Source organism: Aethalodelphis obliquidens, unplaced genomic scaffold (genome assembly GCF_003676395.1).
Source record: "Aethalodelphis obliquidens isolate GAN/ISIS:26980383/991018 unplaced genomic scaffold, ASM367639v1 scaffold9, whole genome shotgun sequence".
Classification (NCBI taxonomy): Eukaryota; Metazoa; Chordata; class Mammalia; order Artiodactyla; family Delphinidae; genus Aethalodelphis; species Aethalodelphis obliquidens.
In genome coordinates this window covers 52,167,909-52,192,665 of record NW_020837953.1, presented here as the reverse complement: position 1 = coordinate 52,192,665, position 24,757 = coordinate 52,167,909, and the positions used below count along the sequence as shown (strand labels likewise).

Sequence of the window (24,757 nt, the reverse complement as noted above, 5' to 3'; positions counted from 1 at the left end):
GCAGGGAGGATGCCGTCCACAGAGACAGGCCGAGACGGGCTTCTCCAGGCCAGGCCTGGAACAGTGGGTAACGCGAGGCCCAGGCGCCAGCAGCATCACCAGGGCCAGCGCGCTGAGCCAGTGGGGCCGGGGGTCTCGCGTGGGCTCAGGGCTGGGAAGCGGGTGGGCCCTGTGGCTGCAAGGCCTCCCTGAAGGGAGTAGGGTGAGCGCGGGCAGCGTGTGTGTGTCAGGGAGGCTGGCGGTGCCCGCAGGAGGAACTAGCTCGGTGCAGCTGGGGGCCCCGGGCAGTGACAAGTCCCCTTCTGCCCAAGCGACACTGTGTCCAGCCAGACCAGTAGCTGGAGGACTCGCGGGCTGCAAAGAGCTGAGCCCACGGAGACTGCCTTTCCTCCCTCCCTCCCTGAGTGTAGGGGCTGGGGCTCCCCCCGCACCCCGGGGAGGCCCAGGACCCAGCACAGGACCAGCCCCTTAAAGAAGGAAATGCCAGACCTTTTCTCCAAGAATATTTTACTACATCTTAAAACACGTAACCACCTTGTACAAAAACCCGCTGTGGCGGCGAGCTCGCACGCCTGGCTCTGGGGCCCTGGGTGAAAGGCAGGAAGGTGCTGGAGCAGCAGCCTGAAGATTAAGAAGTACCAAACCCCCCGCAGCTCTGTTCCCAGTCGTGGCCAGCACCCGACTGGGGTGGCCGCCGGTGGTCACCGTGGCTGAGTGTGTGTGTGTGGGTGTACGGATGCCCGCCCTCTCCTGGCAGGGCAAGTCCGATACATCTGAAAAAACACAGCCTTTTGTCCCACGGCAAGGAAAACGTGATTTAATTCTACAAATTTACAAACCAAGATAAAGTGAAAACATGGAAAACCCCACGAGGCCAGCAGCCAGTCCTAGGCTTGAGGTCGCGTCCACGGCAGCCCCGTGGCAGTGGCGGCACCTGATCAGGGCAGGACGGGGGTCTGGACCCAGACGTCGCCTCCAGTGTCTGCCGCTGTCCCAGCTGGGCCTCAGCGGTTGGCGCTCCCCAAGGTGGGTCCGGGGTCAGCTCTGAGCCTCAGAACTTGAGGCTGAAGCCTGGGCCCGCGGCCGAGGCCCCCTGGTTCGTGGTTGTGAGGTGGAAGCCCGTCTCCTTCAGGTCGTCGTCACCCTGTGGATACAGCGGCTTCGTGGGGCCCCAGCCGGGCCAACCCCGCCTTGGCGACCCCGCTCCTCCCACCAGCCCGCCCCTCACCAGCTGGCTGTAGCCCAGGCCTCCCTCTGGGGGCCGGGGGCTGGTGCCCCGCTTCACCCTCTGCTGTTCGCTCTTGGCGGGCCATGTGGGGAACATGGAGGGGTCGATGGGGAGGGGGGTCTCGCGGAAATACTCGTGCTTGAGGCCATCCTCTGCGCTGACCCTCCGTCCAGGGAAGTAGGTCAGAAACCTGGGAGAACAAGGCACTTAGCAGGGGCGGGGCTGGGCGGGGAGGAGGCGGGCTGAGGGTGGGGTGCAGGGAGGGACGCACTTGTTCATGAGGTCGAAGCCCTGGTCTGAGAGCAGAGCCCCGAAGCGCTTGCGGAGGTTGTTATACGGGTACTCGGTGAAGGTCATCTTCTTGACTGCGGGGAGGTCATTGTAGCCGGGCCAGATTTTCTCACTGGGGGTCCCCAGGTCCTGAAACAGGGCGGCGTCTCAAATAGCCGGGCCCTGCAGGGAAGGGTCACCTGGCCCGGGCGCCTGCACACGTCCCCAGGGGCACCCACCTTGAACACTTTGTTGATCTGATCGATTTCCGACTTCCCAGGGAACAGCGGCTTCTGAGTCAGCAGCTCCCCAAAGATGCAGCCCACCGACCACATGTCCACGGCCGTGGAGTACTCCTGGGGGTCAGGAAGCACTCAGGGGGCTGGCGGGTCAGGGCGCCCAGGGCACGCTCCTGCACACCCACACTCACCTTGGCGCCGAGCAGCAGCTCGGGGGCACGGTACCACAAGGTCACGACCACCGGGGTGTAGGCCTTCAGAGGGGACCCATACTCCCGCGCCAGCCCGAAGTCCCCCACCTGTGAGGACAGAGGGCGGGCTGTGGGCGGCTCCATGCCTGGGAGCGGGCCGCTCCCCGAGCCGCCCGCAGGGCTCACCTTGAGGATGCCGGCATGGCTCAGCAGCAGGTTGGACGTCTTGAGGTCTCGGTGCAGGATCCAGTTGTCGTGCAGGTGCTTCACTCCACGCAGCAGCTGGATCATTAGGGTCTTCACCTCTCCTGGATGGCGACAGGTCAGCACGCCGCTGGTGCCCCGGGTCTTCGGCTGCCTCAGCAGCCACCAAGCTTCCCGGCACCCGGGCGCTCACACACACGCAGCGCGACAGGGTCAGAGTCCAGGTCAGCACTCCCGCCCCGGGCGACCTGAGCGCAGCACGTCCCTCAGGGGAACCTGGGCGTAGGGCCCTACCCGGCAGGAAGGGCTGCTTCATGGTCTCCATGAGGCTCTTGAGGTCGTGCTCCACGTAGTTCATCACGATGTAGATCTTGTCCATGTTGCTGCCCACGACGATTTCCTAGGAAACGACAGCAGGTCCCATGGCCCGGGGATCCCAGGCTGGCCCTGCCGCCGCCGGCTCTCCCAAGAGACCTGAAATCCCGGGGCCCAGACGCTGGGTGACAACAGGGATCTCCTAAGAGCGACGGCCACCGGGGTGTAGCACTCGGGGGCCCCGCGGGGCAGAGGCGCGTGGCCGGCGGCCTCACCCTGACGGTGACGATGTTGGGATGCTGCGCCTTGAGGATGGTGTTGATCTCCCTCAGCGATGTGATCGGGAAGCCTTCCTTCTCTTTCTCCATCTTTAGCCGCTTCAGAGCCACGATTTCATCTGAAAAGAAAGCAACGGGAAGACTCAACGTTGAGCAAACGTTCTTCCACCCACACATTCTTCCTGTTTCATCGCTGTTCCCCCACGATCACGGGACATGGCCAACCGGCCTCCCCCAGGTGCTCAGAGCCTCGACTGCTTCTCTGAGGCCCCGCCAAGGGTGCACACCTGCCTGAGGCTGCAAGCAAGCAACACAGAGCCTCACGGTCAGGCCGCCTTCTGGCCTCTGAAGGCGCCGAGGGGCCAGCTGCTCAGGTGCAGCAGTCAGATGAGGCAAGGCTGAGGCCCAGCACCGGGGCGGGGGCGACGACCAGGATAGTAGGAACCTATACCCAGCGACCCTGACACTGAAGGTGCCGGCGCTCCGCGGTGCTGGCCGGCACTCTGGGCCACCCGGGCCATGCGCCACACCACCCCTTCCCTTTGGGGGCATCCTGGGACTCGCCCCACCTGTTTTCTTGTCCTTCGCTCTGTACACCACCCCGTAAGTGCCTTCTTCAATCCTGTTCAGGCACTGGAACTCCTCCACACTCCGACAGCCCTGAGAGGAAGCCAGCATGAGGGCGCGGCAGCGGGGCCACACCCCAGAGGGAAGCCCCGCCGCCGGACAGACGTGTCAGGAGGGCCCGCAGGGCGCGTGGGCAGAGGCCCGGGAACGCTCTCCTCGCGTCAGTGAGCACGTGCCCCTTTATCCAAAAGCCAGCCCTGGGCAACCCCCCACCCCGCCACCTCCAGCCTCCTCATTCTAAGATGAGGCTGGGACAGGAGTGGCCCTGTGCACTGCACCCCCAGCTGGCGCAGGAAACCCCCAGGAGCTGGGGCGGCACTTGGCGCTGGGCCACTGGCCTTGGGGCGCCCGGAGCACCTGAGGCCGCTCACCCTCTGGAGACCTGCCCTCTCCAACCCCCTCCCTCCAGCATCGTTGTTACCGACTTTTCCCAACAGAAAACCTGGGCTGACTCATAGCACTGCCCTCCGACCCCTGCACAGCGACTGGGCGAGGGGAGTAGGTGCCCACTCCGCCCAGGCCGAGGCAGAAGTGACCGCAGGGCTGACCGCCTGCCAGGCTGCCGGGCCCGCCCACTGACAGACACCCACAGCAGGGACCCAGCTTCTGCTCTCAGCAACCGGCCCCGTCCACAAGCAGCAAGGCAGAGCCAGGCCTGGGGCGGGGAGGGCACCTGACCTGCAGGGCTGGCAGGTACTTGGGCAGCTCCTGTTTGAGCTCGATGGGTGACAGGGCTGGGGAGTCGGGCACGAAGTCCCCCTCGGTGAGGGCGCTGCTCTGGGGGGTGCCCTCGCCCACCTCCTCTTCCCCCTCTTCGCTCTCTCCAGAATCGCGGTCAAATCGTGACTCTGGAACTTCAAAAGTTCAACCCAATTACGAACCAAGAACAAGCAAGTGTGGCTACCCGACCCGTTCTGGGGGGGCACAGCGAGTGCAGAAAGAAGCCATATTGAGAGCCCCGGGGGCTGGGCACAGGCTGCGCGTCCCACCGCCCTGGACAGAGGGCACTGTGTCTTGGACCCACTGGCCGGGCTGGGACCACTGTGAACCACTGGCCGGTCGCGAGCCACAAGGCCCGCCCAAAACTTGCGGCCACTGGCCAGAGGGCTTGGCCTGGCTGCCTGCGGAGGCCATGCAGCCCCTGGTCAGCAACGGCCCTGTGGTCGGAGTCGAACTGGCGTTTCCCAGCCTCCCCTGATGTCCAAGCCCATTACTCTCAGGATGGCGCTCACTCAGCACTGTCCCTTCTAAGGGACGCGGGCCCCCACGGGCCCAAGTGGCCAAGTGCGGGGTGCTGGGGGAAGCAGCTCCCCGCGAGCCAGCTGGGTCCTGGGACGCACCAGCCAGGCGCTCCCTGTAGCTCCCGGGGCACGATGTGCCTCTGGGAAAGGATATTTCTTAGGTCGCTGCCCCGCTCACGACTCAAACGTGAGTCAGCACCCAGGTCAGGGGCAGACGAGGCGGCAGCGAAGCACCACTCGGGGGGCCTCTCACCAACCAAGACGTGGTTTTCATTCTCTCGCTCCTCCTCTTCACTCATTTCTTCTTCACTCACTTCCTCTGTAACGGAAACAGGTGTCACCTCAGACCCTCCACAAGCAGAAACGCGGTCCACGTTGGCCGACAAGGAAGCAAGGGCGCCCTATGTCGTCGACTCGGGAGCCTCATGTAAGTCCCAGACAGCCAGGCGTTTCCCATCTGGATACATTTTTACTGACGTTTCACATCACCCACCTGCAGCTGCTACGCTCTTACGGAGTTAAACCGCGTGCGCGCGTGCGGGCGGGGCGTGCGCGTGTGCGCGCGGGGCAGGGAGTGCGTGCGCGCTCACCGGCTGACTGTCCGGATGCGTCCTCGGAGTTGCTTCCGGTCTCCTCCTCCTCCTCCTCCTCCTCCCCCTCCGACTCTTCGCTGCTGCTCCCCTCCTCCTCCTCCTCCTCCTCCTCCTCTTCTTCCTCTTCCTCCTCCTCCTCGGAACCGGACCCTGACTCCGCTTCAGGAAGGAAACAGCCAGCAGTGAGCTTCGGCCCCGGGGGGCCACGGACCTGGGCGGGGCCGGGCACGCCGCTACCTGACGAGGACTCCGCTGAGCTGGTCCTCCTCTCGCTGCCGCTGATGTCCTGCAGGTCGGACAGCAGGTCTCTCTCTTCCACTTTCTCTTCTTTTACTTATGGAACAAACCATCGAAGGTGAATGTGGGAAAACGTCTGAAACTAACAAGATTCGATGGCGCTTCTCACACGAAGACTAACTTCGGTTTGTATGGGAAACAGCTCACCCAGATACCCGGGAGGAAGACGACTCTTCAAAAGACCAGTAACAAACGTCTGTGCTGATAAACTTATTTCGTACACAGTCCCTCTCACACACCACGGAAGCGTTTAGCGCATCGTGATGTAAAGCAGCAGCTTTCTGTGCTCAGACGCCCCTCGCAAAGACCGCCACACGCTGGCCCTGCGAGCGCTGTGCAGCCTCACCTGGCTTCCGGCTGTCCCCGAGCTCAAACCTCTCTCGAGGCGGCCGGAGTGGGCTCCGACTCCAGTGGCTGGGTTTCACCTTGTCGCCATAGTCCTCTCTCGCTGTCCGGTGATGTGCAGACACTAGGCACAAGAACAGAAAGGAGGTGGTGCCGGCAGCCCCCTTTCCCACGGCACACACGCCCCCACCCCCACACAGCAACGGAATGGAGCACAGGAAACGACCAGAGGACCCAGGTGGGCTTTCTAGACTGCTCTCTATTGGTCAAAAGGCAGGGGCCAGAACCCACCTCTCCAGCCTGGGCCTGACCCCCCGTGAGTGGACCCCAGACACAGCTGTCTGGGGCAGACAGCCCACACCCCAGGAGCCGCAGGGTCGTCCGGCCCCGCCCCCCGCCCCCCCCCCCCGCCCGGCCCCCCCCCCGCCCCACCTTCCCGCCGGGCCTCCCGCTCCTTGCGTCGCTCCTCGGCCCGCCGCTCCCGCTCCTTCTGCTCCCTCTGCTCCTTCTGCTGCTCCCGCATCTTGCGCTCCCGTTCTCGCTTCCTTTCTAGCTGCTCGAGACGGTCCCTGGAACCAGCACACGCCACATTTTCACCCCGAAACAGGCAGTTCTCCTTTTTGCCCCCAGTGCTTTTGCTCGCGTTTATAAACCACTTCTCTGGGCCGTTCAACCCTCAGAGAGCTGTTTAAAAAGCAGAACACACACGCATGCGCGTCCTGGGAACCTCGATCCTAAAGCGTCACTCCCGGTAACAAGGAGGTAACAACAACTGCCTGGGGCAGAAACCCCACTGGCTCCAGAACATTCTGCTCGCCAGCTCTACCGAGATCGCCAAGAGGATTTCCCTCCGTGCACACAATGTAAATCCACCTCTACCAGAAGCCAAGTCGTTCTGGGCCCCCAAGGGCTGGGAGAGCCCATCTGAGGAAAGGCGGGGGAGCCACAGACCTGGGCCGGGCGCCCTGCGGATCCGGGGGTCAGGAAATATCAGTGACCAGTGACCGAAACACGGGGGGGGGTCGGCGGCACCGGACGCCAAAGAGTTAAAACTCATCAGTCCGTTAACCCTCAGGTCCCTACAGGGTTAAGTCCAAATACAACTTTAAAAGCGAACACGTTAAACAAAAAAGGCAGCATTATACACACAGAAATGAGCACAAGCAAAAAACGGTGAGAGCGCAACCAGGGCCGCCAGTGCTTTCCACACAGTCAGACGTCACCACTGGAGGGGCCGGACCACGGCTACTGGGCTCCACGCACTGTCTTATAAATGCCAGTGAATCCAAACTACCCCCAAATAAAAGCGGAAGGAGACTTCCCTGGCGGCCCAGTGGTTAGGGCGCCGCACTTCCAGTGCAGGGAGTGCGGTTTTGGTTTCATGCCGCGCAGTATGGCAAAACAAACACAGAAAGTGGAGGTATAACTTACATATAGAATTCAACCAGCGAGCTCAGTTTCTCTGAACACATCCCTGGAATCGGGCAACCATCACAAGCTGGCTTCAGGACACTCCCAGCACCCACGGATCGTACCGCCTGTGGCCCCCCCACCCCGCCTCCCAAGCCTGCTTCTCCCTGCTCTGCATTTGCCAACGTTTCTTCGGCTTGCTTCGGGATGAGTTTGCTTTTTTTCTGGTTTCTTTGGGTAGAAGGTTAGGTTATTGATCCAAAACTTCCTTCTCTGCTTCCCGGTTTAGCTGCTTACAGCTGAAAACACTTCACTCCAAGCACAGCTGGAGCCGCATCCCTAGGTTCTGACACACTGTCTTTGCTCTCATCTTGTTCAAAATATTTTCAGGGAATTCCCTGGTGGTCCAGTGGTTAGGACTTGGCGCTTCCACTGCTGGGGCCTGGGTTTGATCCCTAGTCAGGGTACTAAGACCCTACAAGCTTCGAGTCGCGACCAAAAAAAAAAAAGTTCAAAATATTTTGTTTTTCCTTACAATTTTTTCTTCGGGCCATGGGTTTTTCACAAACGGGTTGTTAGATTCCCAACATTTGAGGATTTCCCCAGGTTTCGTTCTGTTGTTTTTTTTTTTTTGCGGTACGTGGGCCTCTCACTGTCGTGGCCTCTCCCGTTGCAGAGCACAGGCTCCGGACGCGCAGGCTCAGTGCCCATGGCTCACGGGCCCAGCCGCTCCGCGGCATGTGGGATCTTCCCGGACCGGGGCACGAACCCGCATCCCCTGCATCGGCAGGCGGACTCTCAACCACTGCGCCACCAGGGAAGCCCTGTTGCTTTTTTTTTTAATAGAAATTTATTTTTGGCTGTGTTGGGTCTTTGTTGCTGCGTGCAGGCTTTCTCTAGTTGCAGTGCGCGGGGGCTGCTCTTTGTTGCGGTGCGCGGGCTTCTCATTGTGGTGGCTTCTCTTGTTGCGGAGCACGGGCTCTAGGCACGTAGGCTTCCGCAGTTGTGGCTCACGGGCTCAGCAGTTCTGGCTCACGGGCTCTAGAGCGCAGGCTCAGTAGCTGTGGCACACGGGCTTAGTTGCTCCGCAGCATGTGGGATATTCCTGGACCAGGGCTCAAACCCGTGTCCCCTGCATTGGCAGGTGGATTCTTAACCCCTGCGCCACCAGGGAAGCCCTGTTGCTGACTTCTAATTGAATTCTTCTGTGATAAGAGGGCATACTTTGTATGGCCTCAATTCTTTTAAATTTCAGACTTGTTCCACGGCCTGGCACACGGTCTCTGTTGAAAACTCATCCCAGGAGCTCTTGGGGCAATCCATGTCCCGCGGCTGTGGCTGCAGTGCTGTGTCCACCTGTCCCCCAGCCTCTGTTCACCTGGGAAGGCCTTTATTTGCCCCTCACTTCTGAGGCTGGCTGTGCTGGATACAGAATTCCGGGCTGGCCGGGTTCCTGCCTGTGGCCCCCCGGTTTCTGATGAGAAGCACCCCGCTCGCTGTTGCCCTTCATGAATTTCTCACTAACTTCCCCAGTCTGGCTGTGACTTTGTACTTATCCTACCTGGCGCTCACTGAGTTTCTCGGATGTGTAGATAAAACGGTTTTCATCAAATCTGGGAAGCACTCAAGTCATTATTTAAAAGCTGCCTCTGTGCCCCCCCTTCCCTCCCACACGCCGCACGTGTGCTGGTACACTGGATGCTGTCCCACAGATCTTGAGATTGAAGATCCTTTCCTCTCTGTCTTCAGAAGGCGTGAAGTCTGTTGCTCCGTCTTCAGGTTCCTTGCTTCCAAGTCTTCGCCAAATCTGGAAACGCTGTCTACTGTGTCTTTCTTCCTTAATACGGGGTCAAACCTTCTTACGCCTTTGTATGTCTCAAAACTTCTTGTTGAAAACTGGACATTCTAGGTAACATCTTGCAACTACCCTGCGCTCGAATTTTTCCTCCCAGTTGTTGCTGTTTAGTAAGCCGCTGGGCTAATGACCCTGTGAACTCTTGTCTCCCTTGTACAATGTGGCCACTGCTGCATTTTTCCATGTGCTCCTCTTTATTTTCAAGCTTGGCTTCCTTGGGGTCACCACCGTGTCTGCACAGCTGTGTGACTGGACCACACTGGACAGAGCACAGGGCTTAGCAAACGTGAGTGTGTCATGTGCCAGCAGCCAGGACACTGAAGGCTCTGCTGGCCTCACAGTGGCCTTAGACACCAACCTCCCAGCTGCACCTCTCACACTCCCTGAGTCCTGAGAACGAAGGCTCTCCTCACACCTGCTGTACCTGCCCTCTGTTCAGCCCTGGCTGCTGGGAATGTCAGCACCTTCCAGCCTGCTACTTCCCTTCCGTGAAGCAGCGCAGCTCTCAAGCTCTCTCTGGAAATGACTGCAGGACCCAGAGGTGGCCCTAGGACTCACACCTGGGCCACGCAGAACAGATCTGGGGTGAACAGATGCTCTCTCCTGGAACTCTAAGCCCGCACAGAGGCACCTGGAGACGAACGCCCAGGAGTCTGGTATCCCAGCTCCTGGGCCATTTCAAGGCCTTTGGGATTGCCTTTGTCACTTCTCCTTTTGTTTCTTGTTTGGAAGAACCAGAGTCTATTTCTGCTGCGACCCCAGACAACCCTAAGCAACACATCTTGTTGGTCTTCCTGGACAAGGCCCCTTGGAACAGAGCTGGTGCAGAGCAGGCGCTCCGCACACACCTGCCGAGTGAGCAGACGGGGAATCGCCCACACCCCAGGCCTCCCCGCACTGACTCTGCCTCAGGACTCATGTGCAGGGACTGGCTACCCCCAGAGTGGCTCCACCCGGGCCTGGACAGCAGCCCTCGCCCTCCTCTCCGGGGGCGTCGGGCTCGGGTGTGGACAGCCGCTCCCCTCCTCCAGCCACCTGCCACCCCTCCCTCCTCTCTCTCCTTCCCCTACGGCTGTATGTCCAGCCCAAACCTTCGCTCCTCGCCTCTTGATTCCTCTTGGACCCCCAGCTCCGTCCAGCAGCACCCCTCCCTGCAGGCCCGTGTCACAGGCGGGCGCAGAGGCACCGCCCACCCGGGACGCCAGCCTCACCTCTCCCTCCGGGAGTGCTCCCGCGCCAGCTCCCTCCGCTTCTGTCGCTCCCACTCCCGCCGGGCCTTATCCTGCTCTTCTCGGTGCCGTTTACGGCGCTCGTGCTCTCTCTCCTTCTCCTTCACTCTGGCATGCTTCCCTAGTGGCAAACAGGATGTGTCATACCAAGAAACTTAACCTCCAGAAACTCAACTTGAAAATACCCAGTGAAGAAAACAAAAAATATCTAATCATTGACTTGGAGAAACAATCATGACTTTCTGTTAAAAAAAAAAAAAAGAAAAAAAAAAGAGGATGAAAATATAACACTCTATGCAGTAAGCCTCCAGTTAAGAAAAAACCAAAAATAATGTGATTATCACTGAATAGAACTGTGATCTCCATCTTTCTTTCTAATTTTCTGTATTAAATAAACTGTGATTAGACTGTATCAGTTTCACGATTTAAAAAGAAATCCCCACTTGTAAAGGATACGGGACGAAGCTTATCGCCTTTTAGTTTCTACACTACGTTATACACCACGTTAGCCAACTGAGTTTAACAATGAGATTTATATCAGGCCCCAGGCCCAGTTTTCCCTACACCCCTAAGAAGCTCTTTAATACTGGTATGAAATAAAACCCATTATTTCAGTTTTATCAAGCATCTGTTTCTTAGTTAAAGCAATTTAGCATTGAAGACTGTGTTTTCCCTTGTTGAATTAAGACAATTCTGTAGGTAGACAAACTACCCCAGAACAATGCAATCAGGGGGAAACACACAGAAGAAAACATAGAAGGAAAACAATGTATCTATTCGGAATGATCTACAATAAATTTATGTTGTTAGCTAAAATTTTATTCTCTTCGCTTTCAACTGTGCTTTGGAGAAGGCAGTAGATCATGAAATAGGAACGAGACCGCATCTGAACACAATACAAAAGAAAACAAATGCTCTGTACCCCCTTCTGTGGAATGACTACGATGCCTACGTTTCTCTTTTCTCTTTTCATCTTTCCTGTGATGAGCTTTTTCTTTCCGAGACATTTGCTGGGGTGGTTTGATAGCCAAAGAATCATCTTCCTCTCCTCTGAAATAAGACACCACAGCATTACATCACGCCTGAGAAAGTAATGTGAGGAGCACCGGGGTATCGTGGAGTGTCTTCAACCCAGAGAGATGACGGGTTCAGAACAGACAGGTGAACCTCAACCATCAGCTAAAAGATGATGTTCATTATGAAACCTAAGCCGAAACTGTATATTAAATACAGATTCAGATGGAAAGTGTTAAGTGGGGAATCAATGTGAAACATGGAACAGAAAGGCCTCTCTGAGGAACTTTTAGGGTATTCATGATCTTGGTCGTGGGGAGAGCTTACAGGTATATAACAACGTATCAAACCACACACCTGAAATCTGTGCAGTTTGTCATTCACACCATAATAAAGTTGTTAAAAAAGGTCCCACAATTTTAATCAAACTTAATGATCTCAAAAGGTCATTTAACAATATTTTCAACTGATTATATAACCAAAATCTTGGAAGAATTCACACCCTATGCCTTTTTGCCTTAATTTCTGGTTATGTTGTTTTTAACTGCTTGATGATGGACATGAGAAGAAAACAAGTGAGGAGAAAGCACAGCACGGGAAGAAACGTCAGAACATACAGACCTCGGTAGGACCGTTTCTGTATCAAGGCCTTGCTCCAAGTATCTTTCAGCAGCTACTTTGGTTTATTTGTAGATAATTTTAGACAGTAATTATACAAATCATCACAAACATACAGCAGAATTCTTTACATGTACCACGTGAATGGTGTTCACTTCACTGCAGAATGATCACAAAGAAAGGAACACACGCTCAGGCTTTTCCTAAGAAGAGGGGAGAGCTGGTAACTGACACCACACAAGAGTCATTTCAGTCTAGAGGTAAACCTCAGGTCATGACCTCAAACTTTCAAAATAACACTGAGAAGGGCCAGCCAGGACCACAGCCCCGTCATGGGCTCAGCCTGCCTCCTCAGGGGAGCGCACCTGCAGCCGCTGGGCTCCTTCACCGCCACGGCCCTCTCACCTGTCCTCCATGGAGCCCTCTCTTCTATACGGCGAGTTCCTTATCGTTATCTCCATGCGGTGGTCCCTCAGCTCCCCCTCCTCCAGGGAATCCCGCTTGGAATCCCGGTCATCAGACTAAGAAGCAAGGAGAAAGCAATTTTCCTTACAGATAAGCCTATTTTTCATAATACTCAAACCTTGCCACTATCCGAAAACAAACTTTCATACACACTTTGAGTGGACCAATGTTATAAAATATAAAAAACTTTCATTCAAATCCCGTTGATTTTTCGTACAACTCTCTGTAACCCAGAACCTGAGAAATTTAACACCAGCGTATACGACAGGGGACATTAGACTCTGTGACAAGTCTGTTAGCTGTTTATATTAGCCATAACTGAGCCTTAAAGCATATTTTATACACCAAATACTTTACAGTATCTCAAAAAGTACTCATAAATACGTAAGAAAGATCTGCTGCTAAACTTATCAGAAGAGGAATGTCTTTCAATGCCCCTTATCAAATTACTAAAGTTTTCCTATGTTATTAGGCAAACCAAGAAAGGTGTAAAACAATAATACTAACTTCAAGGCAGCTTCCTACTAGGCTAAAAGTACTTGGAAATGGTGTCATAAACACAATGATGAAATGAGAAAAATAAGCCCAACCGCACTAGTGATTTTAGGTTCAAAATACTTTATTTTCCACGTGGCTGTGGTCATCTATATGCAGCTTTAGTATGTTATCGATCTGCTGTCAATGTAAACTGAGTATCTGAATGTTTTTGTTAATTTTTAGAATAGATTTTGGGCTCACCTGCGACATTTGGAAGTACAAAAGAACTTCACCGAAGAAGCGTTGTTCTAATGGAAAAATGAGGGCAAAGAAATTAAATCTCCTTTAAAAAAAACACTTACTTAAAAAACATGGCTTACATTTTTTAAGCGTTTTATCTCTGCTTTCTCCTCTTGTTCCTTCCGTCGTTTCTTTTCCTGAAGAATTTCATCTAAAGTTTTCACTTTCCAAGAGTCCTTTTCATCACCCATTTGAGTTAAAACACTGCAAAAAAGACGAAGAATTCAAACTGTGTCAGGACTCAGCAAACTGTGGTTTGATGCTATGCTGTTTCTGCACACTTGTGCCTTGCCACTTTTGAGCGCTTCAGTACAAATCTTTGTTAAGAGGGATGGGCTCTGCCAGAAATAAACCCACACACCTATGGTCAATTAATCTTCGACAAAAGAGGCAAGAATATACAATAGGAAAAAGACAGTCTCTTCAGCAAGCAGTGCTGGGAAAGCTGGGCAGCTGCATGTAAATCAATGAAGTTAGAACACACCCTCACACCATACACAGAAATAAACTCAAAATGGCTTAAAGCCTTAAACAGAAGACATGACACTCTAAACCTCCTAGAAGAGATCACAGGCAAAACATTCTCTGACATAAATGGCACCAGTGTTTTCTTAGGTCAGTCTCCCAAGGCAACAGAAATAAAGCAAAAATAAACAAATAGAACCTAATCAAACTTACAAGCTTTTACACAGCAAAGGAAACCGTAAACAAAACGAAAAGACAACCTACGGACTGGCTGAAAACATTTGCAAACGATGTGACTGACAGGGCTTAATTTGCAAAATATACAAACAGCTCATACAACTCAACAACAAAAAACCAAACAACCCAATTGAAAAAAGGACAGAGAGCTTCCCTAGTGGCGCAGTGGTTGAGAGTCCGCCTGCCGATGCAGGGGACACGGGTGCGTGCCCCGGTCCGGGAAGATCCCACGTGCCGCGGAGTGGCTGGGCCCGTGAGCCATGGCCGCTGAGCCTGCGCGTCCGGAGCCTGTGCTCCGCAACGGGAGAGGCCCGCGTACCGCAAAAAACAAACAAACAAACAAAAAGGACAGAAGACCTAAATAGACGTTACTCCAAAGAAGAAAACAAATGGCCAACAGGCACATGTAAAGATGCTCAACATCGATAATTATTAGAGAAATGCAAATCAAAACTACAACAAGGTACCACCTCACACCCGTCAGAATGGCCATCAATAACAAATGCTAGAGAGGGTATGGAAAAAAGGGAAACGTCCTACACTGTTAGTAAGAATGTAAGTTGGCTTAGCCACTACGCAGAACAGTACGGAGGTTCCTCAGAAAACTAAAAATAGAACTACCGTATGATCCAGCAATCCCACTCCTGGGCATATATCCAGGCAAAACTATAATTAAAAAGGATACACACACCTCCTCCCCCATGTTCATAGCAGCACTATTTACACTAGCCAAGATATGGAAGCAACCTAAATATCCATTGACAGATGAATGGATAAAGATGTGGTACGTATATACAATGGACTATTACTCAGCCATAAAAAAGAATGAAATACATTTTCAAGGATGCTGCCTGGAGAGAGCAATGTGTTACTGAGACCATTTGGACTACATATGCGAATAAACCCGTTAAGGCCTCTATATAAACTTTCCAGATCCTGGTGGGCAGGTGTGGAGATCTACTCATCTTGTGGACACCCAAGACAAGCCTCTATTACCTCCTATTGGTGGAACCTATGCGGGCGCCAGATGGCAAAGCGGAGATGCAGTGAGCAGCCCCAGCTCCAGCACCCCAGAGTTTGGAAGGATGGGACTGGAACTGGAAGACAACTGCTCAAAGACCACCAGAGGACCCCATTAGGATGCAGAATGTTCTAGGATGCACAGAATTTATGGCTATCTTTGGGAAACCACAACTTTCAAAAGTCCACTTAATTAGAAAGACACTGCCACTATTGCCACTGACTCCAGGGCCATGCTGTATTTGCTCTGATCTGCCCCAGCAACACGGATGCCCAGGACCCTGCTTCTCAACATCCACAGGTAGAAACTGGACAATGGCATGTCTCTTTAATTCTGCTGCCAAAAAATCGGTTCCTGTGCCTGTAGAAATGGCAAAAATGCGCCCCCCCCGCCAAATGCAGTCTCTGCCTCACTTCCAGCCTTCAAATCTCACGTATGTGTATGTGACTGGCTGAATGTAAATCACACTGAGAACCCTAGTTTCATGGGAGTCTGGAAACCATGGTATTCAGCGTTCCACTCTCTGCCTTTCAGAAAGGCAAACTAGAAGAAGGGTGAAGTGGATATTGGGCACAGGTCTACTGTTTCAATCTCGATAACGATCCTTTACCAGGTGTTTTTTTTTTTTTGCTGTACGCGGGCCTCTCACTGCCGTGGCCTCTCCCGTGGCGGAGCACAGGATCCGGACGTGCAGGCTCAGCGGCCATGGCTCACGGGCCCAGCCGCTCCACGGCATGTGGGATCCTCCCGGACCGGGGCATGAACCCACGTCCCCTGCATCGGCAGGCGGACTCTCAACCACTGCGTCACCAGGGAAGCCCTACCAGGTGTTTTTTGAAAGGATTAAATGTGGTAATATGTGGAAGTGCCTATTTCAGTAGCTGCATGTAATAATACGCAATAATCGGGTTCACTTAAACCACTTATTCATAATTCAAGAATAAATTTTCCATGTCCAAATGCTATACAATTAATATTCCAAACATGAATTCACTATCAATTTGTCCATGGGTACAGTTGGAAATACCTCTACTTGTCTGAGATTATAACTGTGTATAGAATTCACACCTTAAATTAACTGCTGACCAGAATGGTAGCCACCAGCCACATGTAGCTATTGAGCACTTCAACTGTGGCCAGGCTGAATTAAGCTGCGCTTTAAGTATAAAATACACACTGGATTTCAAAGACTTTGTGTAAAAAATGTAAAATACCTCATTAATAATTTTACACTGATTATTACATGGTTGAAATAGTAATATTTTAGAAATATTGGGTTAAATAAAATGTATTATTAAAATTTAAAAAAAAGAATGAAATAATGCCATTTGCAGCAACTTGGATGGACCTAGAGATTGTCATACTAAGTAAACTAAGTCAGAAAGAGAAAGACAAATACCGTGTGATATCACTTATATGTGGCATCTAAAATATGACACAAATGGGACTTCCCTGGCGGTCCAGTGGTTAAGACTCGGTGCTTTCACTGCTGGGGCCTGGGTTCAATCCCTGGTCAGGGAACTAAGATCCCAGAAGCCACGTGTGGCCGAAAAAAAAAAAAAGAAGAGACACAAATGAACTTATCTAGAAAACAGAAAGAGTCACAGACATAGAAAACAGACTTGTGACTGTGGCGGGGGGGAGGGAAGGACTGGGAGTTTGGGGTCAGCAGAAGCAAACTATTATACACAGGACGGATAAACAACAAGGTCCTACTGTAGAGCACAGGGCATTATATATACAATTTCCTGTGATAAACCCGTAACAGAAAAGAAGATAAAAAAAGAACGTATATACATGTATGACTGAACCACTTTGCTGATTTTAGAAAAACTGAAAAACTAGAAAGAAAGATTAAAAAAAAAAAGTGATGGGCTCTGGAAAATGACCACTTGGATTCCAATTTCTTTGCTGTCATTCCTGTGCTGTCCAGGGCTAGTTACTTCATCTCAGCTTACCATTCCGTAAACGGTAAGAAAACCACCTATATGACAGTATCACTGGGGATTAAATGAGATCACCCAGGTAAAGCTCGTAGCTCAGTACCTGGCACTCACCAAGCACTGTTTTTGCCGTCAGGAGGATTTATTAGAAAGACGACCTGGGGGCTTCCCTGATGGCGCAGTGGTTAAGAATCCGCCTGCCAATGCAGGGGACACGGGTTCGGGCCCTGGTCCGGGAAGATCCCACATGCCGCGGAGCAACTAAGCCCGCGCACCACAACTACTGAGGCCGCGAGCTACAACTACTGAGCCCGTGTGCTGCAACTACTGAAGCCCGCGCGCCTAGAGACCCTGCTCCGCAACAAGAGAAGCCACCGCAGTGAGAAGACCGCGCACCGCAGAGTAGCCCCCGCTCGCCGCAACCAGAGAAAAGCCCGCGCGCAACAACGAAGGCCCAATACAGCCAAAAAATAAATTAATAAATAAATAAAATAAATTAAAAAAAAAAAAAAAAGGAAGACGACCTGGGCTGCGTGGGTCACTGGCCCATCGGACGGCTGCAGCCCCAGCACGGGATACGGGGAGGCCTGGGTGGTTGCTCCGAGGGCGCGCTCGGAGACCAGGCCGCGGGTTCCCGATTCTTGGGGTTCAGTCGCGCTAGCTCGTGGTTCGGCCCGGCAGAAGTTGGCTCGGGGAGCTCCTGGGCCCGCCGCCTCCTCCACCCCGAGTTCCGCGCCGGGCGAGATGGCCGAAGAGTGTCGCCCGCCCCGGCCCACGCGCTCGAGGCCCGCCGGGATCCGAGAGTTTAGGTGAGCCGGCCGCGCCCCGCTCCGCCCCGCCCCGCCCGGCCCGCCGCCACTCACCCCTACGCCACCGCCGCCGGACCCGGAGCCTGAGAAGAAACTGCCCGGCGCGCGCCAGGAGCGTCGTCACTTCCTGCGTCGGCGCGGGCTGATGACGACGGAGGGCGGGCCCCATGGGCGGGCCCACCCCACCCATTCACCCCCACCCCCCCAACCCCCCCTCCCCGCCGCCGACACTAGACCTGCGCAGAGTGCCGGGCGCGCGCTAGCGCGTTATTACGGGCCTCGGCGCCGACTGCTGACGACAGCCGGGGTGCCGGGGCGGGGCAAGTCCCTGCTGGCAGCTCGGGTTCGTCGGAAGTCCGGGCCTGGCCTGGTCCGGTGCCCGGTGTTGCGCCCTTTCTCCCAGTCCCCGTGACCCCGACCCCGGCGGTGGCGCGGTGGCCTCCGAATCTTGCCTACGGAAGACCTCCCGCCGGACCGGGGCGGGGAGAGCGGTTGCCACGGGGTTTTAAGCTGTGCTGAGGCGGGGGAGGGGGGCCCTCAAAGTCCGTGCACTCCCTCACCGTGAGGTGCGGCTTCTAGCCTGTTGAGGCTCTCAGAATGAAGTTCTCTTCCCTGGCTCCAGTTACTCTGCGGACCTTGGTGGTCACAGAAAACTGGCAGTTCAACCTCGAGAACCTCAGGAAAGAGAACGGTAAACGAATACCCACATTCACTGGACCTGAAATGGAAAATGTAGAAAAATGTGACAGGAAATGGGGGCACAGAAAGGGCGGTGGAATTGGAATTCTTTCTCTTCCCGGAAAGAAATGGTTACTTTCTGTATCCAAGCGCTTGTTTTGCTTCCTGAGTTTTTGGTGACAGGAAAAAACCAATTTTTTTTACTCCCTTCACGCTGAAAAGGGGTGAAGGCAATAAGAAGCCACCCTTGTTCATTTCAGTAGCGCGAACACTGGGGAGTTACACGAGGAAGAGAACAGTACACGCTGAACGTTTATTTTACTTTCGCAGAACAAGAGTCCTAGATAGTTGCTACCATGGCGGCTTAACTTAGACAAAAATAACCAGGGGGCGTCCGCAGGATTCACTGTACAGCATCGATGCATTACCGTAGCGGAATTAACAGTGACTCGGCTATTTAACCACCATTTTCTAGAAAGAATTCATCTAATCACATAAATACCGAAATAAGTGAAATACAAATCACTACAGACGTTTTGCACGATGTGCTTTTAGTTCTCCGCAGTTTTGTTTGGTATAAAGCACATATAATTTGGTTCTGATATAGACAATTATTGATATAATTTTCAAGTTTTTCAGTGTGGGAAAGTCACTCTCACTGTGGCCCTCTGCAACGTGGTGCCCACAACACCGCCCTGGGCGGGTGCAGACGCTACTCACACATCTGCAGTCTAGAAATAGCACATCAGCTGAACGCCAGTTTTCCTCTGATGAAAACTGGAAAAAAAAACCCAAAACACCAAAGACTCTGCCGATTAGAACAGTTTCCAACTCAGTTTGGACATCTAGGCGTGGACCCAGTGGCCATCAAACTCAGAATCTCAGCCCTCAGGAGGAGAGGAGGAGATACTACAGAGACAGCAAACTGGAATGTTTTACACCCTGAGCTGCAGGGTGAGTACGCCAAGCGATGGTCAGCACAACCTCATGACTCTGCTCTCGGCCCCTCAGCCAGGATAGAGAAATAGGCAGACTCTTCAGGGGAGCTGGGACGTTCTTATTTATAAACTAAGAAAACAAAGAGGTCCCAACCAGGGCATGTACGTGTTTTGGAGAAAAACAGAGCCCTTAGCACAATGTTGGTCAAAGGCAAAAAGAGAGGAGAGTTTCTACCTGTAATAACATCTTTGTTTAATTTTTCCAACCCAGGGGAACAGTGAAAATACTTTCAGGCATCAGGAAGCACACCCCCTGGACAGATGTAAAAAGACATGTTGCATTTCTTTGATCCCCTCTGGCCCATCTATAAATGACCGTCCATGGGACAGTCAGCGCCGCACAGGAGGGAAAGCCCACCAGTTTGGGGAAAGTATTTCAAGGGCTGGTGACGAGCATGGCTCCATATGGATGACATTCCTCGTGCAGCAATTTTTTACTGTTTGATTCACAAATTAAAGACACATTTTGGACTGTGCAAGAGTATTCTCAGCTTTCCAAGGCATATGATTTTAATGCTGATATGCAGGAAATTATGACTATCAGAATTCTTTTTTAAAAAAGCCTTTTTTATGCCACTCAGTAGTGGAAATTTCCTTGAAAGCCAGAGAAGTGTGGATACTACATCTCTACGTATCAATGTAAGTAAGCAGATGACCAGATTCAGAAGCCTGGTTCAAGAGTTTGTTTACAAAGGCACGGATGACGACCAAAGACATAGGAGGAAGGGACCCAATGTAACACACAACACCCGGTGTCAACACTGGTACGAGCACACCTGCGATGGTTCAGTGAAAAGAACATACTAAAAAACCACTAAACAAAGTTAATTAAAAAACATGTCTGTACGGTTATTAAACAAATGCCATTGCCAGGCTGCGGAAACGCCCAACATGTGGACGACTTAGGGGTGGGGATGCAGACAGAATGCAGCTGCAGCACATGTTTTGTGGTCTCCCACCCGGGATGAGGAGAAGTCTCAAAAGCAGCTTTGCTAGAAACTGCCTCATTTACTAATAATTTAGGAAAATCTTTCTTGGTCCTAATATCTAGAAAATCAAAACAGGATGAGAGTGGAGGGAGGGGCACGTCCACAGGAGGCAGGGACCCAGGTCCCTAACAACACTCGGACACAGGCGGCTGGCACCTGATAACACTCAGATGACAGTCTGCCGTGGGCAACCACAGATGCACCCCTTCTGTTCACGTCTCCCCATCAGCCGTGGGCACAGTGGCCACAGTCTGAGGGCAGAGGCAGCAGCCCCAGGGAAACGGTGCTTTCTCGCTGGTCCTCACAGATCAGTGCACCAGCCGCCACCCCAGCTACCGCCAAAGAATCCTCTTTAGTTTGGTTTTGGGGGGAAGCAGAAAAAGAGGAAAGGGATGAAACCTGGGAAAGTCACACGAGCAACCCCTGCACAGCGAAGGTGCGTGTGACCCGCCGTCCTCTGGAGCAGGAGGTCAGCTTCGTAAAAAGGTTGTTTGTAGCTTAAAAGGCCTCATTTTAATCCATCATCATTACAAGATTTTTAAAGTTAGCGGAACTTAATGAGATATGGTTATTGCTCTTTGTTTCCAAGAGATCTGCTCTCCAGGAGGGGCTCTTTTATATTTTCCAGCTGAGAAGCCAACTGGAAAACCAGAGAAGCAATCAGGGAGCCCAGGCCCCGAACAGCTGGGAATGCTGCCTGAGACTCAGGGAACGATTTGTGCCTTCGGGTGGCTCTGTCCGCAGGCTGGCTGGAGATGGCCAGGTGGCCAGCCCGCGGCCCCGAGTAGGGCTGCACCTGACAAGCCCCAGAGCTCTAGCCTGGTGGGAGGGAGGGGGCTGCGTCCGATCAGAAATCCCAACGGGCTGCGAGGCAAGAGGTGAAGCGAGGGGTGGCGCCTCAGCCCACCACAGGCCTCAAACACCTGGCTGGCTGTCCGTCTGTCTGCTCTGCAGGCGGCGGGCCGGGCCAGGCCGTGGGTCCGACTGTGGTTTACCTGGCATACACGATGCGTTCCATAAGCCACCTATGCCTGTGTTTCCTTTTAAAAACCTACACTGTCATTTTAAACGCAGCATAACAAAAACAGTAAATATTCCACACTCGTCCTGCTCATCATTCACGAGGGAAAATCCTAAAAGCCTCGTTGATGAGACAAGGCAAGGCTCCTGACCAGTTGAGTGGGGACGGGTGCTCCCCAGGGGCGCTCCGAACAGCCTGCCTCTCACCCAGGGGAGCAGAAGGGACAGAAGCCCCCTCCCTGAGCCAAACACCGCGGGGGGCTGCCCGCAGCCTCGGGCTAGAAACCACGTCTGGGCCTCTGGGGAGCCCCGGCCGCAGGTGAGGGCTGGACCTTCAGGTGAGGAGCTCGGCGCAGCAGGCACGGAAAGGGGTGGGGCCGCCTTCGCTCCGTGAGTGACCTTCCCTAAGTGGTGCTGATGCGGGCAGCTCGGCCTCGGGCAGGAGGGCGGGACGCCGGGGCCGGACACTCCATCCTCAGGAGCAGGGAATGCCGGTCTCTGCACCCCAGCTGTCCCCTCTCCGCTCAGTGCCCCGATGCCGTGGCCTCCGTGTCTGGGCAGCGGACAGACTCCCTGACAGCCGAGGAGCCGGACGTACCTCGGGTGGCCGCCGACGGCTGGCGTGGGGAAGCGGGTTCTCTCCGCCGGCTACAAGTGGGGAGGGCAGCCACTGGCACCTGGCTGCAGCCCCGGCTTCACAGCTGTCCCCAGTGGTCGTCACCCACAGAGGAATCGGGGCCTGGCCTGGCTGCAGGGGGTGCGCAGAGGCCGCCAGGAGGAGGTTGTCACGTGGCTCGGCAACGGCTCAGTGGCAGCTGTGGTCTGTGCCCCAGGGGCTGACATCTGGGACCCCGATTCGAGCTCCCACAGCTCTGACCGAACGTCCCAGGAAAGAGCGGGAAAGGCTGGCCACCCGCACCTCCCACACCCGGACTGTGACCCGTGGAGCCAGAGGCCCCACGCCTGCCATCCAGGGAGCAGGAGAGGCGAAGGGGGTCCCCCACTGGCAAGGAGCGGCATGGTGCGCTGCGCCCCTGAGGCTCCGGGGCTCAGTGGTGTGGCCGGGGGTCCGGGGGGAGCAGCGGCTCAGGGCTGCTGTCTGGGGACTGGCTGGTGGCCGCAGCCAGGCTCTGCATGGCCTCCCGCTGCTGCTGCTTGGCCTTGTTGTAGAGCAGGACTCCGGCTGTCACCAGCACGGTGCCCACGGCTGACAGGCTGGTGACCCTGTTGCCGAAAACGATGACGCTGAGCCAGACGGACAGGGCGTGCTTGACGGTGCTGGTGACACTGCGGGAGAGGACAGTGGGGACGTCGGCGGGGGCCGAAGGCGTCTCCGCTAACCCCACTCTTTCATGCTGGGGTCCTTCCTACTAGGAAAAAGGTCACCGAGAAGTAGCGACACTTCCAACCAAAAGCCGAGTCCCATCTTCACACTCAGCGTTTTGCCTTATTTTGCTTCGTCCTTTTTTTGACGGAAATATTTCTAAGTACATTATAGCTATCATGACATTTGATCCCTCACTACTGCAGCGTGCTCTCCATAGAACGAGGAAGGTTCCTCTGAGAGCGCCTGAGAGAACCGATCATTAGGGAGAGTATCTGGGAAGTGACACAGCCCTGCTCAGCCACTGCTGGGACCTCATGAAGATAAAGTGAACACGACAGGGCTTGTCTCCTGGGCTGCCATTGAGGACAATTTAAACTTAATTTTTGTACTTTTCTACCTAAAGCTATTTTCTTTAAAAAGAACTGGTTTGGGGACTGTCCTCGTGGTCCAGTGGTTAAGACTCCGCACTTCCAATGCAGGGGGCCCAGGTTTGGTCCCTGGTCGGGGAACTAGATCCCATATCCCGTACAGCAGCCAAAAAAAATTTTTTTAATAAAATAAAAAAGAACTGGTCTTCTGTTTTCTGCCTTTTTTGAACCGTCAACTAACAATCACTGAAAAACAAAGTTTCAGGGGTATGTGGATATAATTCCTGGCCCTAAATGGAAACAGGACCGTATGACAGACTGTGACAGCGAGAGCTTCAGGAGACCTCAGCAATCAGCAGGCAGCTCCCCTCCAGGACTCGGGCAGAGGGTGCGTGCACCCCGGGAGGCCCAAGGGCAGCGACGCACCTGCTGCCATCACTCCTGGGTACAATTCCGCTCTCCAGTGACAGTTCTGAAGTTAAAGGACAAAGGCCCGTTGGCTTCTACGACAACTTGACGGGCAGACCCGCTGACATCACTGCATGGATTTCCAGGCCTGCTGGCAACCTCAGCCGACTCCTTTCTATTTGTTACTGAAAATGCTCCGGTGTCAAATCACGCTTTCGCTTTCGCTAAGTCCGCCCAGTTACAGAGAAGAAGCCTGTGAGACCTGAGCTCAGTGCTAAGTTACCAGCAGGGAGCCGACGGCCACGTGTGGCTGCTCGTGTGAACTGATTAAAGTTAGAGAAATGTCAGACGTTGGTTCCTCGTGGCACTTGGCACGCCCCAGGCGCTCAGCAGCACACGTGGCCTGCGGCTCCCACCCTGGGCGGCCCAGAAGCGGGACAATCCGTCATCCCGGGAGATTCCACGGACAGTGCTGTTTCGGGCAGAAGTACACTCACACCACTCCAAGGATTTCTGCTTCTGCACAAAATCCCAGTGGGGATTCCCCTAAAGATCTGTTTCACAGACTTTCCTGTTCACGTTTCAAACGGCACCAATACAGAACGGCCTAGTAATTACGACCTGTGACCACAGCGATCGCTACATTTGTGATTCCACAACCACGAACACCTCTTATAAAACGTCTAGATGGCAAGCGTTCCCCTCTGCACGTGACCTGGAGGCACCTCACCTCTTGGGAGGTGCGGTCCTTACCTGAAGGTCACGGGAGAGATCCTCCCCATGAGGGCGTAGGCTGTGACGCTCTGCAGGTGGAAGAGGACGCCGTCCGCCAGCAGCAGAAGCAGCACGTCCTGGCTGTAGCGGAAGCTCCTCGCGTTCCTCCCGATCACCGGCAAGTCCTGCGCCAGAGCCAGAGGGACGCCCGCGGTGCTGACACCCAGACCCCAGCCCAGGGGCCAGCGCAACGCTGGAGCCCGGCCGTAGGACAGGACAGCCCAGTTCCACGTGTGTTAAAAAGAGAGGTGTGCATAGACGCGCACCTGTGCTTCTGTAGGACTGACGGGATCCCACGACACGCGTGAGCACAGGAGCGTGTTTGTGCCCACGCAGACACGTCTGGGAAGCAGCTCCACCAGGAGCGGGCCTGGGAGGGGCTGGGGGACATACTGCTCTCTGTTTCATAAGCTTCTGCCCTGGGACTTGTTCAACAGTGGTCACAATGTTTTTAAATAACAGTAGTAATAAAAAACAAGTGCAGGGGGACTTCCCTGGTGGCGCAGTGGTTAAGAATCCGCCTG

At 54.2% G+C, this 24,757-nt stretch overlaps 2 protein-coding genes across 25 annotated transcripts in view; both read right to left on the bottom strand.

Moving 5' to 3' along the window:
- Positions 1-796: 796 nt before the first annotated feature.
- On the bottom strand, positions 797-22,198 carry CDK11B (cyclin dependent kinase 11B). Of its 11 annotated transcripts, none has more exons than XM_027110484.1 (20): positions 17,726-17,820; positions 13,277-13,400; positions 12,360-12,475; positions 11,275-11,372; positions 10,305-10,443; positions 6,261-6,397; positions 5,830-5,952; positions 5,424-5,519; positions 5,184-5,345; positions 4,847-4,912; positions 4,031-4,206; positions 3,295-3,385; positions 2,723-2,844; positions 2,427-2,532; positions 2,115-2,236; positions 1,929-2,036; positions 1,738-1,854; positions 1,500-1,648; positions 1,229-1,418; positions 797-1,144 (listed from the first exon to the last, which is right to left on the bottom strand). In XM_027110484.1, the coding sequence occupies exons 2-20, from the start codon at positions 13,385-13,387 to the stop codon at positions 1,052-1,054; spliced, it is 2,322 nt and encodes a 773-aa protein (XP_026966285.1). In that variant the 5' UTR covers positions 13,388-13,400; positions 17,726-17,820; the 3' UTR covers positions 797-1,051. The 11 variants fall into 11 exon arrangements, with proteins under 11 accessions (XP_026966285.1, XP_026966282.1, XP_026966281.1 ...); XM_027110481.1 differs by having other exon boundaries at positions 11,245-11,372; positions 17,726-17,819; XM_027110480.1 differs by lacking the exon at positions 17,726-17,820 and adding an exon at positions 17,387-17,649 and having other exon boundaries at positions 11,245-11,372.
- SLC35E2B (solute carrier family 35 member E2B) overlaps positions 18,644-24,757 on the bottom strand; it is a 22,235-nt gene continuing 16,121 nt past the window's right edge. For 11 of the 14 annotated variants that reach the window (XM_027110492.1, XM_027110499.1, XM_027110493.1 and 8 more), the window contains 2 exons: positions 24,213-24,358; positions 18,644-22,643 (listed from right to left, as the gene is read on the bottom strand). In XM_027110492.1, the coding sequence (XP_026966293.1) occupies positions 22,406-22,643; positions 24,213-24,358 (384 nt within the window). In that variant the 3' untranslated portion in view covers positions 18,644-22,405. The other 3 variants (XM_027110498.1, XM_027110496.1, XM_027110495.1) reach the window with 3 other exon arrangements.

What these genes read in the sequence shown, in the direction of transcription:
- CDK11B (XM_027110483.1), bottom strand. Translation starts at nt 13,387, where the DNA reads ATGGGTGATGAAAAGGACTCTTGGAAAGTGAAAACTTTAGATGAAATT. An exon ending in CCAACATCGTCACCGTCAGG is followed by an intron (nt 2,533 to 2,722) that starts GTGAGGCCGCCG and finishes GTCGTTTCCTAG; the next exon opens with GAAATCGTCGTGGGCAGCAA. An exon ending in GAAGCAGCCCTTCCTGCCGG is followed by an intron (nt 2,237 to 2,426) that starts GTAGGGCCCTAC and finishes GTCGCCATCCAG; the next exon opens with GAGAGGTGAAGACCCTAATG.